This window comes from Mauremys mutica, chromosome 11 (genome assembly GCF_020497125.1).
Source record: "Mauremys mutica isolate MM-2020 ecotype Southern chromosome 11, ASM2049712v1, whole genome shotgun sequence".
Classification (NCBI taxonomy): Eukaryota; Metazoa; Chordata; order Testudines; family Geoemydidae; genus Mauremys; species Mauremys mutica.
The window spans coordinates 14,676,843-14,693,520 of NC_059082.1; the positions used below are offsets into that span (position 1 = coordinate 14,676,843).

The window sequence follows — 16,678 nt, forward strand, 5'->3', positions numbered from 1 at the left end:
AGGCTGCTCTATGATACACGACTGGTATAGGGTCCTTAGGTGGATTCTACGCCAGTGGAGGATCGATGCCACAGTCTTTCCTTTGCTGCCTCCCCTCCCGGCCCCTGACATGGCCTGTGTCCATCCCGACATATCCCCTACACTGGGGATGAGGGTGGCTGTCACAGGAACCTTGTGCCAGGGGAACGCCCTCCTGACCATTTGCGGCCAGGTACCAGGCCCTTTTGCTGCATGACAAGTGCAGAGGGGACAGAGCTGATTAGCAAATCTGGCCAGTTTTGTTTCCCAGGGAAAATGTCACTTTCTATTTACCAGTAAATTGGAAACTAGAAACTGTTCTTTTTTAGTAACAGGAGGAGTGATTTAAAAAATAAAATGCCCACGCTTAGTGCATGGGCTGCAATTTCTAACAGAAAAGCGCAGTTTAGGTGGAATTTGATTGTTGTTCTGGGAGGTGGCCTATTCCGCAGAACAGAGATTTCAGAATATCACTTATTTTTTATGGGTTAAACTCCCCTAAGGCCTGTGCACCATTTAAGTCCCTCTTAAGCCCTCAAAACAGGATTTAAGTAGGGCTTAAATGGTGCATAGGCCCTTGGCCAATCCTCTGCACTGGGATGAATTTCACTCTCTATGTATAGATCTTTAAGGCAGCTGTCAGGTGAGCAAACGTAACAGGCTGAATTTGCTGTAGCTGTTGTACCCACAGAAATGGCACTGCTGGAATTAATGCATTCAGAGGTGGAACAGGTAAAATCCAAGATGATTCTACCCACAACTCTGACCTGACCTGGTCGTAGCGCGACCCAGTTTGATGCACCTCTGATTAGGCAATTCTCTTTGTGAGAGGCTTCGTACCCAGTGTTTAAAGCATTCGCATCTATATCTATATAGGCATAGATATAGGTATAAATATATAACAAGTGGTGGGAGAGGAAGATTAAGTTGAAGAGAGGGAGGATGAGAGCCATGGAAGCTGGAGAGGGGAAAGTTAATCATCCTAGACAGAGAGCAGTGATGTGAACTGGGATTAGGCAGAGGTGACAGAGAGGAATGGGTGGATTTTACAAATACAGAAAGAGAAGAGACGAGAATGGATGACAGCCTGGATGTGAGGAGAGGAGGAAAGGGAGGAGTCAAAAATCTATGAGGAAAGGTTAAAAATACTGGTCATGTTTAGTCCTGAGAAAGGAAGACTGTAGAGGGACCTGATAACAGTTTTCAAGTATGGTGAGGGCTGCTACAATGAGGAGGTGATCAATTGTTGTCCATGTGCACTGAAGGTAGGACAAAAAGTAATGGGCTTAATCTGCAGCAAGGGAGATTGAGGTTAGATAATAGGAAAAACTTTCTAACTATAAGAATAGTTAAGCCCTAGAACAGGCTTCCAAGGGAGTTTGTGGACTCCCCATCATTGGAGAACAGGTTAGACAAACACCTGTCCGAGTTGGACTGTGTGTATTTAGTTCTGTCTTAGTGCCAGCCTGGACTAAATGACCTCTTGAGGTCCTTGCCAGCCCTACATTTCTATGATTCCGTAACCCCAAGGCTGCAAGCTTGAGTGACAGGAAGAATAGCAGAATTGTCAACAGTGACGGTGAAAGCAGGCTGGGGAGAGGGATCCAGAGACCAGATGTGTTCAGGTTTGTCTCTATTTAGTTAAACAGGTGAGACTGGAAGGATGCAAGCTTGGATGCAGGTGGCAAAGAGCAGGTAAGCCGTGGAGACCAAATAGATACAGTTCAAGGAATTTAAAAGCTCCATTGGCAAAGCCTACAGAGTTTGTACAAAGAACAAGCTACATAGTGATGGATTTTTCCCACTTCCCCCTTTTTTAATTAAAAAAAATCCAAGGAAATGAAAACAAACAAACAAACAAGGGATTAACACAATTTGCAGAATGAGAAATCAGGTGCTCAAATACCAGCCAGGCCCCAGAGTTCAGTTTCTCCCTGACATGCTAATTCAGGCATGTTACACATATGTAGTGTTGTCTTCCTGGGCACAAAGCCCAGTCTTCACCCCTCCCTCGTGCACACTGTCCTCCTTTCTCCTCAGTGCTCCCTTCTCTCGGTGAGCTCCCATCTCTAATCTCCACTTGGATGCTATCTACAGTAGTCTGATTATGAATCAGTGTGTTAGACCCATTTGATTCAGTCTGTAAGCAATTTGGGGCAGGTACCTCGTTCTCCTACAAGTTTGTAGGACACTGTGCCCACCTTGGGTGCTAAATAATGATGATAGGTGAGAGTTGTTGCCTGTCACATCCACCTCATTAATGTTCTGAGCAATGAGTGGAATCATTGTGCATGTGACCACAGTTAAGACTTGAACCAGGACCTTCGAGATCTGTAGGCAGCTAGTCTGCTAGACAAGGTGGGTGAGGTAATATCTTTTATTGGACCAACTTCTGTTGGCAAGAGAGACAAGCTTTCGAGTCATACAGAGCTCTTCAAGTCTGGGAAAGGTACCCTGAGTGTCACAACTACGTGCAAGGTGGAAGAGAGAGTTTAGCATAAGTAGTTAGCACATATTGTAAAGGACCTTTCAAGGTAGAGTCACCCATTAATGCCTCTGAAGTCATAGGACAAAAAGAGGGAGTTAGTGGATCACAGATTGTTGTAATAAACGATAAATCCAATGTCTCTGTCCAGTCCATGATTTTTAATGTCTAGCAAAGTTATGCATCTTTTCAAAGTGTTGTGCAGGTTTCCTTTGCGGATGAGGATTGATAGGTCAGATGTAGAGTGATTGCTTTGTGAAAAGTGTTCACCTACAGCTGATGTGGTGTTTTCAGCTTTTATCATTTTCCTGTGAGAGTTCATTGGAGAGCGTAGTGATTGTCTGGTTTCACCCGCATAGTTGTTATTGGGATATTTAGTGCACTGGATGAGATACATCACATGTTGTGATAGACATGTGTAGGATCCATGGATCATATAAGGTGTGTTGTGGGTGGTATTGATCAATGTAGCAGTGGAGCTATGTCTGCAGGTTTTGCATCTGTTGTTCTGGCAGAGTCTGGTGCTGCTTTGAGTTGGTGTGACATGGTCTGTGAAGCTTGCTTCTGATGATGAGCTTGGAGAGGTTGGGGATTATTTTAAGGCCAAAAGAAGGGGGTCAGGAAACAATTCTTTCAGGATGGGGTCCCCATTGAGTTTGGAGTGTAGTTGTTTGATGATTCCCCATGTGGATTCTAGTGTGGGGTGGTAGGTGACAACTAGGGTATGCGGTCAGAGGGGTTTTTATTTCTGTATTGAAGCAGGTTCTCTTGGGGTATTTGGGTGGCCCATTCCATGATGCGATGTACTTCTCTGGTGGAGTATCCTTGTTTGGTGAAGGCTATTCTGAGTGTGTTGAGGTGTGTATCCCAGACGTTCTCCTTGGAGCATATTCGCCGTGGTATCTGAGTGTCTGGCTGTAGATAACAGATTTCTTGGTGTGTTTGATGTGGCTACTGGGTCTACAAAAGCAGGAATGGTGATCCGTGGGTTTCTGGTATATGGTTGTCCAGAGGGTTCCATTGTTGAAGCTGATTGTGGGTCCAGGAAGCTGATGCTAGTGTGGGAATGTTAGAGTTTAATGGACGGATGCTGCAGGCAAGCTGAACGTAAGCAGTCACTGGGAGAGGGCAGGAGGTGTGCTGAGCTGTTCTCAGATAGGAATCATTCCCCTGAGCAAGCCATAGAAGTCATGCTGAGCTGGTAGATTTCATGCTGCCGTATGATGTTTTAATGGAAGATACACTAAGAACAAAATTCAAGAGCAAATGAGCAGGTGCCAAGTTCCTGGCCATGCCTGCTAATGACACTAGATGCCAGTAATGAGATAGGGCCAACTTCACACAGAATGAAGGGCACATGATCTGCTCCGTGTCTCTGTAGTTCCATGGGGAGTGCACTGCACATGTGAGCACTATGGCGGAAGCAGGTGTTATGTACCAGGCAGGAGACTAGGATATTTGGAGACTGTTTGCAAGATTCTCGCTTAACATTAGTTCACTTATGTTAGGTACACAGTGAAACCAGTACAAGAGATCAGTCCTATTAAGCAACCTCCTGTTTTCAGAGTCTGCCCCCAAAGTATCCCCATGTGCACAGAGTGCAGTCCTATAACACCTCTATTAGTGGAGCCAGCACTGTTAAACAGCCACTCTTTGTTGGTTTCTTCAGTGGTAGTTTATCACACTGTATCCAGCCATCCCTTTATCTCTCTCGCTATCCACACTACAACTAATGCATCACCTTTAGAGCTAGAGTTCAGCAGATACATGGGTCAGTTAATTAGTGTTTAAAGCACTATTTCCCACTGTTCATTTCTTTATTGAGCCATGCTTCTCCAGGGAATATGTTTCCCTGGTGTAGACTCTGGCATTGTTCCTAGGAGATTGGTCCTTTGGAGGGGAATACATTGATTTCTCTATATGAAGATTTTTCTGAAATGTTAGAAGTATGTGATGAGATTCTTTAGCAGACTGTGTCTAGTAATAAGCAAAGGAGTTTACATAAGAAAGAAACCACCAAAACCTTCCTTGAGAGTTCTAACAAAACCAGACTTTTTTTTAGGGTTTCAAAAAAGCCAGTTATATCAGAAACAATTTCCCTCGCCAAAATACCACAGCAAAGATTGTTCTCCCGATACTTCTCGAAAGTGTTGGAAATCTCATGGCAGAACCTATTGTGGTGGCATTTCTAGCTTGGTTTACAGACCAGAAAGGTTCAAAAAAGCATCCAAACTTCTAGGTGAGAAATCAAATTTCTCAGCAGTTTTTTTAACACGCTGTTTATCCTCAGTCCGTATCATGGTGCCTCATCAGAGTCATAGTTTGGACATCTTATGCCCTGTTCTGGATTGTATCTCCCATGAACAAAACTTCCATTCAGCTGCAATCGTCTTTCTACTTCACAGGGCTGAGCTAAATTCCCAAAGGAGTTCAAAGGCTGTGTAGGTGGTTTGTCAACTGCTTGTTCCACTGTACAGGTCACATAAAGCAGTTGAAAATCAGAATTTTCACCCTGTGGGAAATGCCAGTATTTCAAATTTTGTTTTTGTCCTTGTACAGGATCAGGGCCTATCTTATAGCCCTCTCCTCCTGTTTGGGTTCGAGTTTACACTTGCTAAGCCAGTTTCCTGTCTGGGGAAGTATGTCTGGAGCCCTCTCACAGAATCCAGGGAACCAGTTTCCAGCAGTTAGTTGTTTTGTTTTTTATTTCAAGCCTTCTTAACAAAACAAGATCAAAGCTTCACAGACTCTTCCCTCAAAAGTTTGTGCAGGCCAAGTGGTCCCTTCCCCAAAGTTGTCCCTCACACCCATAAGTTCATCAGTCCAAGCTTCCTGGCTCTCACTTCAGAACCTCAGTGACAACAGGACTTCATACAGTCACCCATTGCATATTTGGTTCTTGGAGCAGTTCCTCTCTGCAGTTGCTCCGGCCACAGTCCATCTGGCACACAGCCACTAGCCCCTCAGCTTTCTGGCAAGTATTGCAGTCCCTCCCCTCCATGTCCTGCTGCCTTCTTTTATGAGGATCAGCCAATTAAGTTGCAGGTCTTTTTCCTAGGAGCAGCGGGAGGAGCTAATCAGCCAGCCAGCCAGCTGCAGGCCTCTGACCCAAGAGCAACGGTGTCCCCTTATACCTTCAGAAGTCCTGAATTAAGATAGAAAGCTGAAACATTAAAACTTTTCATGGACTAGAAAATTTCAATGCAGAAATATCAAAATGCTTCATTTTGGGTCAGTTCAGCATTAATCTGTGTCCCTCTGCATTATCACAGTGCCTCATCGGAATTATAGTTTGGATATCTTATGTCCCTGTTCTGGAGTGTATCTCCTATGATGCGCTGTGGTAGTTCAACAAAAGAAGAGATTGTCATGCATCAGAGGAGGTATAGTCCATCAGGAAATCTGGCCCATAGAGGATAATGGAGGCATGAAGAGTTCCAGCAACTCAGATGGAGTAGACCAGACCCAAAACAAAAACATTCATTTTGATTTTCCCAACAGAAAATCAAAAATTTTAGACAACATCAAGAAATGACATTTTCTATTGAAAAAACTTTTCAACCGAAAATCTCCAACCAGTTCTAGTCTGAAGTCATGGATGTGAGAGCCAAAGTATGTTGGTTTTATTTCAGAGAAAGGAGAATTTTGTGGTATAAGTGACTGCTATCCATCCTGGCTCTAGAGAGAGACAGGGTGGCTCATGGTTAGTTGAGTGGACTGGGAATATGGACTCCTCAGTGCTATTCCCATTTCTGTCACTGCCTTGCTATACAAGTCAGTTCTCTGCTCCATGTCTTAGTCTCCCCAAGAATACAATGGAGATGGTGATCCTTGTCACAGCCTCCATTGGCCCAGAGCAGCAATCCGCGGCCAGTGGGAGCCGCGATTGACCGGACCTGCGGACGGGGCAGGTAAACACACCGGCCCGGCCCGCCAGGGGCTTTCCCTACACAAGCGGTGACCCCTGTTTGAGAAACCCTGAGCTACATGAATAATGTAGCTAAACTCAGCGTACTCAGATCTACTTACTGCGGTGTCTTCACTGTGGTGTGTCGACGGGAGACCCTCTCCTGTCGATTCCTGTTGTGCTTCTCGTTGAGGTGGAGTACCGGAATCGATGCTAGAGCAATCGGTGGTTGATTTATTGCATCTATACTAGAAATGATAAATCGACCCCCACTGGATCGATCACTGCCCAACAATCTGGCCGGTAGTGTAGACAAGCCCTCAGTTAACTAACTTTTGGGAAGAGTTTTGTAATCCTCAGATGGCACATGCTAGAGAAGAGCAAAGGACAATTACGGTTGCTTGTATTTGGCACCCATGGATGTCCTAGGCTTTGATGGATAAACTAACACGTAGAGAGGGCCAGGAGCCAGATAACTGGAGGCATTTGCCCCAGCCCAACCATTTGCCAATAAGAATTAGATATATGAAGAACACGCTCTCTCTTCAGTTTACAGGGAGGATGATATCCTAATCCTTTGTAATAGCTGGTGGAACAGATAACAGATACTCCCATCATAGGCACACAGGCAGCACAAGGAATTTGAGACCTGGAACCCATGCCAAGAATTGAGCAACTCCTGGGTAAAATGAATAGTGAATGAGAGATTTCCTTTATTTACCCCCTAAATGTTGTAGATGTGTTGTGGGACTCAGCAGGGAAGCCAGGGAGATAGGATTTCCTAAGCATATAGGAAATATATATATTTCTAATAAATGTGCATATACGACACAAGTAGAAACAGACATGGGTGATCCTTCTTTCCTGAATCCCTGAGCAAGATTTTGAGATAATGACTTGGTCTCCATAGATGACCTGCACTGGGAACCGCGGCACCTCAAGAGTAATTCAGTGCTGATGTTGTATCAAGTGTGAAGAATGCAACTTGTTTCCCACTCATTCCCAGATATATTACATCTTGTTCTTGAATGCTTGAATGGTGGAAACGTTGATGGTGTCCGTTGCAGGTAGCAAGGCATTCTGCTCTCTGGTACTAGTTTCACTAGTGATTTGTTGGAAAATTAATGTTAGTGGCTGAGTGGGAGATGTGACGGTGCTGTTGGGAGCCAGAAGGACAGTATGTCTAACCTAATTCTGCTCTCACTCATGCCACTGTGACTCTGGAGTAACTGTTTTAATGTCAATGGAGTTACATTGGTGTGAGACTGGAGTAAATGGAGAAGAAGGTGGCCCATTGTGTGGTGGGTACGGCCCATGGTAGTTTATATGGGTTAATATGCATTCAAAAGGAAATCTGCTCCATGCAAATTGTCGGGGTGTGAATCTCCACTCCCTGAAACTTAGCAGTATTAGTTGTTCAGGATTGTGACTGGAAGCTCATCCTGGCATCTTACTCCTCAGAAAGTGGGAGCTTGTCCACCTGGTGAATGGAATGTGAAATCACCGTATCAGTTGCCCTTGACACCCTTCGTTAGTTTGGTGTCAGTCTGTGTGTGGATACGCTTATTTTGGTATAAGATTGCCTTTGGGTTGATTTAATTAAGCTGGTAATTATAGTTATGTCATATAGAAACAAGGCTCTTATATTGCACTAAGAGTGTGCATACAGGAACTTAAACTGAAATAACCCAGGGTGTGAATTAGAGCTGATTAGTTATTTGAGTTCCATTTACTGTATAGACAGATGAAAAGAGAAGGGCTAAACCATGTGTTCTTGAGGTGCACAACATTCCTGCCAGTCAGGAGAGAGGGGCCAAGTCCTGCCAGTCCACCGAGCTGTGTATAAGAGAGCCCATGACCACAACAGCAAGGGGTACTCCAGAACAGGAGTGAGATAAGTTGGTTGAGGTGTATGATGAAATCTGCTGCTTTCCTGAGTCCTAAGCAACCCCTCCTTTTCTTGCTACCCTCACTCTAATAAAGTCTCTTTCTGTGCCTCCAATTTGCTGTCTGACCCAGGAAGCTGATGTGGGGAACGTGAGCCTCCGTCAAGCTGTGGGCAACACACCGCAGTGACACAATATCACAGTAACCGCTGCCACATTTCATTCTTGGTTCAAAAAAGACTTTCTTGTCCCAGGAATCATGTCAAAAACGGCCTTGGCGTGAGCAACATCGGAGCAGCCCATTGCATAAAGGGCTTAGTCTCAGAATGGTTTGGAAGCCAGACAGAATGGAATAGTTTTCCTATTTTCTTGACAACTTGCTTTATTTAAAAAAAAAAAAGAAATAAAATTGTTTCTCCCCTCCCCTCCTTTTTTTCTTCCTCCCCTCCCATTTCCTGGAGCAGGGTGGGGTTTGAACAGAAAAGCTCTCAGTCCTGGACAAGAGCTTATAGCATGGGGAGACAATGGGGAATTTGTTTGTGGAGGTGATGAGGGAGCACTCCATATTCTCACTGAAACAAAAAGCCACTGACAGTTCTGAAGACTGAAGGAACCTGGGACACCCCATAGATATGTACATGAGGGATCAAAGATCTGACATCCTCCTCTGTCAAGAGGAGGTACATTTTCTTAATTCTCCTTAAGCCTTCATCTAAAGTTTTGCCATCATCATTAAGTCTTGAAAGCAGCTGAACTGTGAGAGTTAGTTGAAATAAACAAGATTGGATGGAGGCAGTTGGTGTTCCCTGGAGAAACTGAGGTACATTCCCTGGAGGGGAAAAAAGGGAGACTAAATCTTTGAGGGAAGAGAGTGCAAGGCTAAAGTATGGCTGGTTTGGTCTCTTATTAGATGCCTCTTTATATCCAAATTTTAAGAACTATGTTCTCCTGGAAAATGCCGTTATGCCAAAGGCACAAGCTCCTGCCCATGAATGCTGTTTTATCACCAGTCTGAAACCCTACTAAGATTTCTCAGAAGTTTTCCATATCTTTTAATGTGCCTGGGTAAAATCAAAGTATGGGAGCTGTGTGGAATATAGTAGTGTCAGGTGAGTTTTGCTCCGATGTTTTGCAATGAGATGACATTTGTATTGTCATGAAGATGGTATGTTGCAATGCTGTAACATCAAGATGTGTAATTGTGTCCATTTTGTCCCAGATTTCAAAAGCTGCAGATGTCTGAGTGGGTAACAGGCTCAGAAACAAGGTGTGAAATGAATCCAAGAAAAGAGGGCATTAAGGGTGATTAAAGTAAACTTACTTACTGCAAGGGTGATTAATGTGGAATGGACAACCAAAAGCAGAAGGAGAAACTGCAGCTGGGTATAGATTCAAAAGTAAGCTAGAAAAAGACTGGAAAATGCATGCCAAAAAGCAAATACATTGGATAGACAGACTGTGTTCTAAATGAGCCACATCTCCCTGCCTTCCTGGGATGTTACTGTGTAAGCACTTCGTTGGATCTAGAACTTTCCTTGCCTCTAAAATGCAATTTTTACTCTCACAAGGTTTTCTAGGTCTGTGAAAATCTGGGGAAAGGGGTAGAAAGAGAGAGAGGTTTAAAAAATCCGAAATGCTCAGATTTTTCAAATACGCACTTTTACTTGCAGTCCCCTTGTGACTGTTTGCATACAATCCCTGGTGCATGAGCAGAAACCAGAGGTTGCACATATGTATAAGTCCTTCTTTGAAAAAAATGGGCTTAATATAAAATGGCAATAAACCCAAGTTAAAGTGACAATTGTTCTCCAGGGCAGAAATATCCTGTGCTATCCAATCCTTCTCAGTTCTGGATGGTTTGGAAACTCCGGGTCTTTTTCTCAATTACCTCCAGACCTGGCTGAATTAGGAAGTGTGGATACATAAATAAATCCAGTGTAAAATGCTAACCAAGCCTCATTCCATTCTCAGTTAATGCTTAGAAGAGGAAGAATGGCTGGAATTTTGGGTGACTGTTAAGTCTGAATGTTGTTCATCCAGACTGGTTGACCTAGCATGTGCTCCGAGACTCCATGTGGGTAGCAGTGATCCTGTATAACACCTCCTACCTCCTCCTCGCCCTCTTTTCCACAAAAGCCAGAAGAAATTGTCTTGCAAACTCCATCTCCCCAGTTTCAATGGATCTGCAGTCTTGCTAAGCACAAACACAGCCTTTAAAGCACTTTAAACACACCTTGGGGGCTGGAAGATGTTTCCCCATAACACAAACTCTTCTGAGATGCTCAGTACAATCCTGACTCTCCATTTGTGGCACTGGCTGCCATCAGAAACAATTCTCACCCTTTGCTGGTGCTTGGAGATCCTGTCTTCTCAGTATAACCTATTCAGACACCCATCCCCCAAAGTACCCATTCTCAGAATTTCTCTGCCTACAGGTGAGGTTTTCTACTGGAGGATAATGACACCCACAGGTAATTTGGGTTTGCATCTAGTGACGAGTGTGAGTTAACAAACTAATTTTCTATCAGTACAGATACTCAGGAGCATTCAAACTGAGGCATTTATAGAACTTCTGTGTTGCATATTTTACTTCTTATGCATTCTGTGGTAGGCGGCTTAATTATATCCCTAACCCTATGCTAAAATTCATCTTTGTAACACTAACTTTAACCATAATCCTAACTACTAACATTAACCCTGTCTATGACCATAAGAGTAACTGACCCGAACCACAACTTTAACTGTAACCCCCACATTAGCCCTAACCCTCAAATGATGTTTTGTGTACTCAGAGAGGGTAAGAGCCCTGGCAGACTGGGGCAGGGGGGAGCTTTGTAACAGCCCTGTAAAGACGCTTCCAGTTTTCATTTAAAGCATTTCATTTTTGTTTTCAGTCTCTATCCCTTTTCTTTGTGAAAAGTCTTGAAAATGCAACTGATGCAGGGGAGAACTGCCCCCCCCTCATATCCCAGCCAATGGGAATCCATTTCCTAACTGTCCACACAACCTATGGCTAGACTCACTCCCCATATGACCAGTCACCACACAACCAGAGGCCACAGTCACTTTCCTGCTACAACTGAGCTGCTGTGGACCACCTAGTGGAGCCTCATTGAGGTCCTGGGGAGGGGCCATTCCCTTCTCTCCTTAACCCCCTCCAGACTCCAGGCCTTTTGCACTTGGAACAGTCACACAATTAATGGCCACTAAGTGCCTTCCTTTCCTTGAAAGCCCATGATGTATCCCGGCCATAGCAACCACACACCACTGCAGGTTTGCTCAGCCTTGTCCTGGACTGTACCTTCACACGCTGAGGTCTTTAGACAAGGGCCTGTCGGTTACAGGAGCGCTCTCTAAAACAGAGATGTTCACCCACTGTCGAGTGCCAGGCGCGCTGACATCCCTACAGAAACAAAACAGAATCATAGAATAGTCGAATATAAAATCATCACTGCTAATGATGGCAAATTATCCAGGCAGCACAGAGCAGGGCTTTGTATGAGCTGCAGGATAAGATTTCCCTGCAGTAGTTAGAATAGTGCGAAATGGAGAACATGTTGCAAACATGACTGTGAGGAATAGGCACCTGATTGAATTTCGCACTGGCAGGGAGTCAGGGCTATGAAGCTGAAAGAATGCACTCCACACACTATTATTCTAATTTGTTTGAACTGCCACTGAGAGAAAGAATTCACTGTCTGTGGGATACTGCAGGGGAGTATGAGGGAAGGCATTTCTTTTTCATGAATAAACCAAACTTGGAAATGTTCCTGTCTTCCCTGCCCTTACGGTATGATGAAATAGCCCCCTGTGTGAAGGACCAGCACAAAGCAAAGTGTAGGGTGACCATACCAGGGGCGGCTCTAGACATTTCGCCGCCCCAAGCAGGGCGGCATGCCGCGGGAGGCGCTCTGCCGGTCGCTGGTCCCGCGGCTCCGGTGGACCTTCCACAGGCGTGTCTGTGGAGGGTCCGCTGGTCCCGCGGCTCCAGCGGAACCTCCGCAGGGACACCTGCGGAAGGTCCACCGGAGCCACCTGCCGCCCTCCCAGCGACTGGCAGACCGCCCCCCGCCCCAAGCACATGCTTGGCGTGCTGGGGTCTGGAACCACCCCTGGACCATATGCCCCATTTTGGCTGGGACAGTCCCATTTTTAAGCTCTGCCCCAGGCGTCCTGACTTTTTTGACAAAAGTGGGCATTTGTCCTTCCCCAACTGATCAGTTGGAAAGAGCAAACGAACAAATGCCCAATTTACCAAAAAAGTGGAGAAACATTGGGAGGAGGGTCAGCAACATGAGGTGCTGGGCTGAGGGCTCAGGAGTCAGCTCCAGCCCCAGCTGGCACTGGGATACGTCCAAGCCGCAGCTGCATGCGGAATGGATCTTGGGAGGAAGTCAGACCCAGCACCAGCCGGTGTGGAGGTTGCGGGGAGTGGGGGGCGTCAGCCCCAGCCATGGCAGCACAGGGCTCCGGTACTCAGCTCCAGCTGCGGGGTAGCACAGAGCTGGGGGGATGGGGGGTCAGACCCAGACCCAGGCAGTGCTGGGCTTGGGTGGGGAGGTCAGCCATGGGTGGCACACAGCTCAGGCACTCAGCCCCTTGGAGCATGGCTGGGGGGTCATCCCCAGCTGTGGGTGGCACGGGGTGCAGAGCTGAGGGGATGGAGGGTCATCCCCAGTACTAGGCAGTGCTGAGCTGGGGGGGTCAGCCATGGGTGGCACACCTTGGAGCTCGTGGGGGTGGGGGTGGTGTCAGCCCCAGCTACAGGTGGCGTAGAGCTCGGGGGGAGGGTCTGCCACAGGCAGCATGGAGCTTGGGGTATGGGGGGTCAGCCATGGGCGGAACAGGGCTCGAGTGCTCAGCCTCAGCTGCGGGCCGCACAGAGCTCAGAGCTGGAAGGGGTCAGTCACAGGCAGTTTGCAGCCTGGGGGCAGGGGGTCAGCCCCAGCCCCTGATGGTGGGGGTGGCTCTGGTAAGTCCTGCAGGTGGGGCAGTGGGGTGGCTCAGGCTCAGGCGATCCCCATCCATATTTTAGGAAATATGGTCACCCTAGCAAAGCGGGACTCCAGGGGTTCATGGGGCTTGTGCTGGCTTTCCATACAGGAATGAATTTCACCCATTCAGAATAATCAGACTCTGCAAATTCCAACCAGCGCTAGCATGAACCTGCTCTCCTGCTTCATGTCTCACTGGCAATGAATACTGACAGAAACAACTTTTTTGCTACAACTTTTGAGTGCTTGGTGACAATACCAGCCTATAATAGATAAAAGCCCTGGAGGTGTTTTCAGACAGCCAGGGCCCATCATATTTGATTTCTCTGTTTCAGTGCTCTAAGATGCTTCAATTCCAGGTTTCTTCTGCAGAAAAACCCAGACAAAAGGATGCCTGTCTCTTTGCTAATTTAAGGCTATTTATTTTAAATCGTTTTTAGCATAATGCTGGCGGTGCTGAAAGGTACCAGATTTGCTGACTCTGGAGAAGTGACAGCTTGTCTTTAAAGCTAGAACAGGTACAACGCAAGCTGCGACAGTACAAGTTTCCAAAAGGCTGACCCCACCAATGTGCCTTCTGCCTTGGAGGCCTCCCCCACCACAACACCTGGGGATGATAGGGGAATTCCATCTCCATGGCCCATCCAATCCTTGGCCTCTCTATTGAGTCTGTCATCAAGAGATCCAATTAGTCCCCAAGGCTGCTTACTGTAATTTCATATTTCACACAATGTGCTCACCTACCACGTTAGAAACTGGATTGAGCCCCCTTCTCCCCACTCCCAATTCATTTAATGTACAGTAGATCACCAGAGGGTAACAGCTGTATAGGGTTCACTTTGAGTTGGAAGGTGTCATTTCCAGCCTGAGGAAACATCACCCACACTCGCTCTGATCAAGTTAGCACACTAAAAATAGAAGTATAGCCATAGCGAGGGGCTAGACACCTGAGTACAAGACCGTCTGAGACACTTGGATGGCTAGCCCCTCCCATCATTCGCTCTACCTCAGCTAGTCTCCATATCGAGTGCACTAACTTGATCGGAGCTAGTGCAGGTATGTTTCCTGGAGCTAGAATTTACACCTCCAGCTTTCAGTGTGACATAGCCTAAGTCACCGATGACCTGGGCCTTATTAACACTAGTGACCTATTGGTGAAAGGCTCCCTATTACATAAACAATCTCCTGAGTCATGCTGTCTCCAAGGATTTGTTCTTTCTAACAAACCGGGAATACATTGCCGACATTTGGCTTGAGTTTTTTCCCAGTGCTAAAGTCCTTACCTAGAGACTAGAACTGAGTCTGTCTGCTTTTATGGCTTTGGGTCTAAAGTGGGACTCCAAGCTTCTTGGCGTACAAATAAATAAATAGCAGCCAGCACTGATCTTAAAATGTAACAGTGATGGGTACGTAACTTCAGCAGACAGAGAGAAACTGGAGTGTTTCCCCATGATACAAATTAATAATCTTACTCCCTGTCTCTTGCTGGTTAACTTTCTACTCAGCCTCTGCATTGCTGTTTGACAAAAAGCCATGGGGTACTGTGCAGACTGAGTAATGGACGTCTGATTCTGGGGTTTTTTTTAATGTATTTATTTTATGGGGAGCTTTTGGTCATGAATGCTACAAGATAGTTAAAAAATGTGTCTGAAGTAGTTATTCGCAAAAATGACTTTTTGTACTGCCTAGAGCGCATAAGAAATAATACAAGAGGAAAGATTGAGACGTCTCATACATATTTCAGTCCTACCCTGCAGCACCCACTGCTGTTCCAGTCCTAGACACCCACATGACTCTGCTACTTCTCCTCAGTGTTGTGTGGTAGCCCCTTCCCCACCCCACTCCCCCTGCACATCAGTCCTGACCTCCAACAACCCAAGTATTCCAAATGTGGGCCCACACACATCTCTGCCAATGCACCTCAGCCCTGACCTGTAGCAGCCCCTGCTAGTTCAATGTTTAGCCTCTCTTGAGTAAAGATTTCCAAAGGGTTTAATATTTGGTCACGTAGATAAAGTACCAGGTTGTGACTTATCAACACATTTTATCTTTTGGCTTAAGTAGGATTTGAACTCAGTTCTTCAGAAGTGAAAGCCTAATGGCCTGACTTTATAAGATGTAATTTACATTTTCCCTTGTCCTGTGCCATGCTTTCAGGTATGCTAGTTAATGAGCTTTACTACTGAGCCAATAGACATGTTCGCTGTCCCTCATAATGTTCCCTGACTGCAGCCACAGGAACACTAGCTGGGATCCCTCTAGTTCTCAGAAGTCAAACAGCCAGTATTTGGATAGGTGACCACCAGGGAAAACCTAAATGATTCAGTAGATGGGGTTCTTCCTTTTGGCTCGGTTCTGAATCAGTGCTGCAGTGCAGAGTTAGTGGGTGCTGTGCCATCTTGTGAATGAAACATCAAACACTAGTGGTTATTTAAAATCCCATGGCATTATACACAGGACTAAGGGCATTAACCTTGCTCTCCTGGCCAAATTCCAGTTTGGGTGATTCCATTCTGCCTCCCTTCATTCCTTCTGCTATTTCTGGATACAGGACAGTCCTCCACTGTCTGTCTGAAACTGTTCTGAAGTGGTGAGTTCCCCTGATGAACGGGATCCCTACACAATGTATATGTCATATAGTCCTTACAGTGAAGTGCTAAAGAGGTGTGGAATCCATTTGTATTTAAAGAGGTATAGACTGTAAAGGCAGGATTATTGGTTGTGTTGTGACCTTTAGCCTTTTCACCCTGAAGGGGCCAGACTTCTGCTAGAATAGTTGTACAAATTACATCCAAACAGCTGGCCAAGGATTCCATGTTGGCTTAGTAGAGGAAGGATACTGGTAATGTGAAGAAGCTTCTATTTCGGGTGTTCCAGGCAACGGTGTAGGATTAGGGGGAGAGGGCATCTGACCCAGTGATTGTTGCTGGAATAGATGTAAAACAAATGAGAAACTCCACTGCAAAATTGTCTTTCTGCCCAGAAGTGAGGATCACAAGAGAGAGTGTGAGAATAGAATAATAATGCTACTGACATAATGGGTACCCTTGTTTGGAGCAAGATGCCTTGGGCCTCCCTCTATTAGACAAGGTGTTGCCCTGAAAACTCTCTTTTGTTGCTGGTCATATGTAAAAAAACCCTGTTGGGGTGTGTTTAGGTACTGTAGGTTAATGGGCTTGTTCCCTCTTAAGAGTCCTTGAAGGGTCTCATTCCCTTATGACCATCCAGCAGTAATTAACCCCTGCCTCCCTGTGTTGTTTGTTGCAGGTAAACTATGACCACTTTACTATTAGTGTTTGTGTGTTTGCGAGTCATCACTGCAGCCATTTCTGTGGAAGTTTCAGGTATGTACAGTCGGCGGGACCACTGTTCAGTGCAGTGGACCATA

The 16,678-nt window shown here is 45.8% G+C and overlaps 1 protein-coding gene across 1 annotated transcript in view; it reads left to right on the top strand.

Annotated features, from left to right (window-relative positions):
- Window positions 1-16,564: 16,564 nt before the first annotated feature.
- The window catches only part of ACAN (aggrecan), a 34,725-nt gene continuing 34,611 nt past the window's right edge, over window positions 16,565-16,678 (top strand). The window contains exon 1 of the mRNA XM_044981236.1: window positions 16,565-16,634. Within this exon, the coding sequence (XP_044837171.1) occupies window positions 16,565-16,634 (70 nt within the window). The remainder of the gene's footprint in view (window positions 16,635-16,678) is intronic.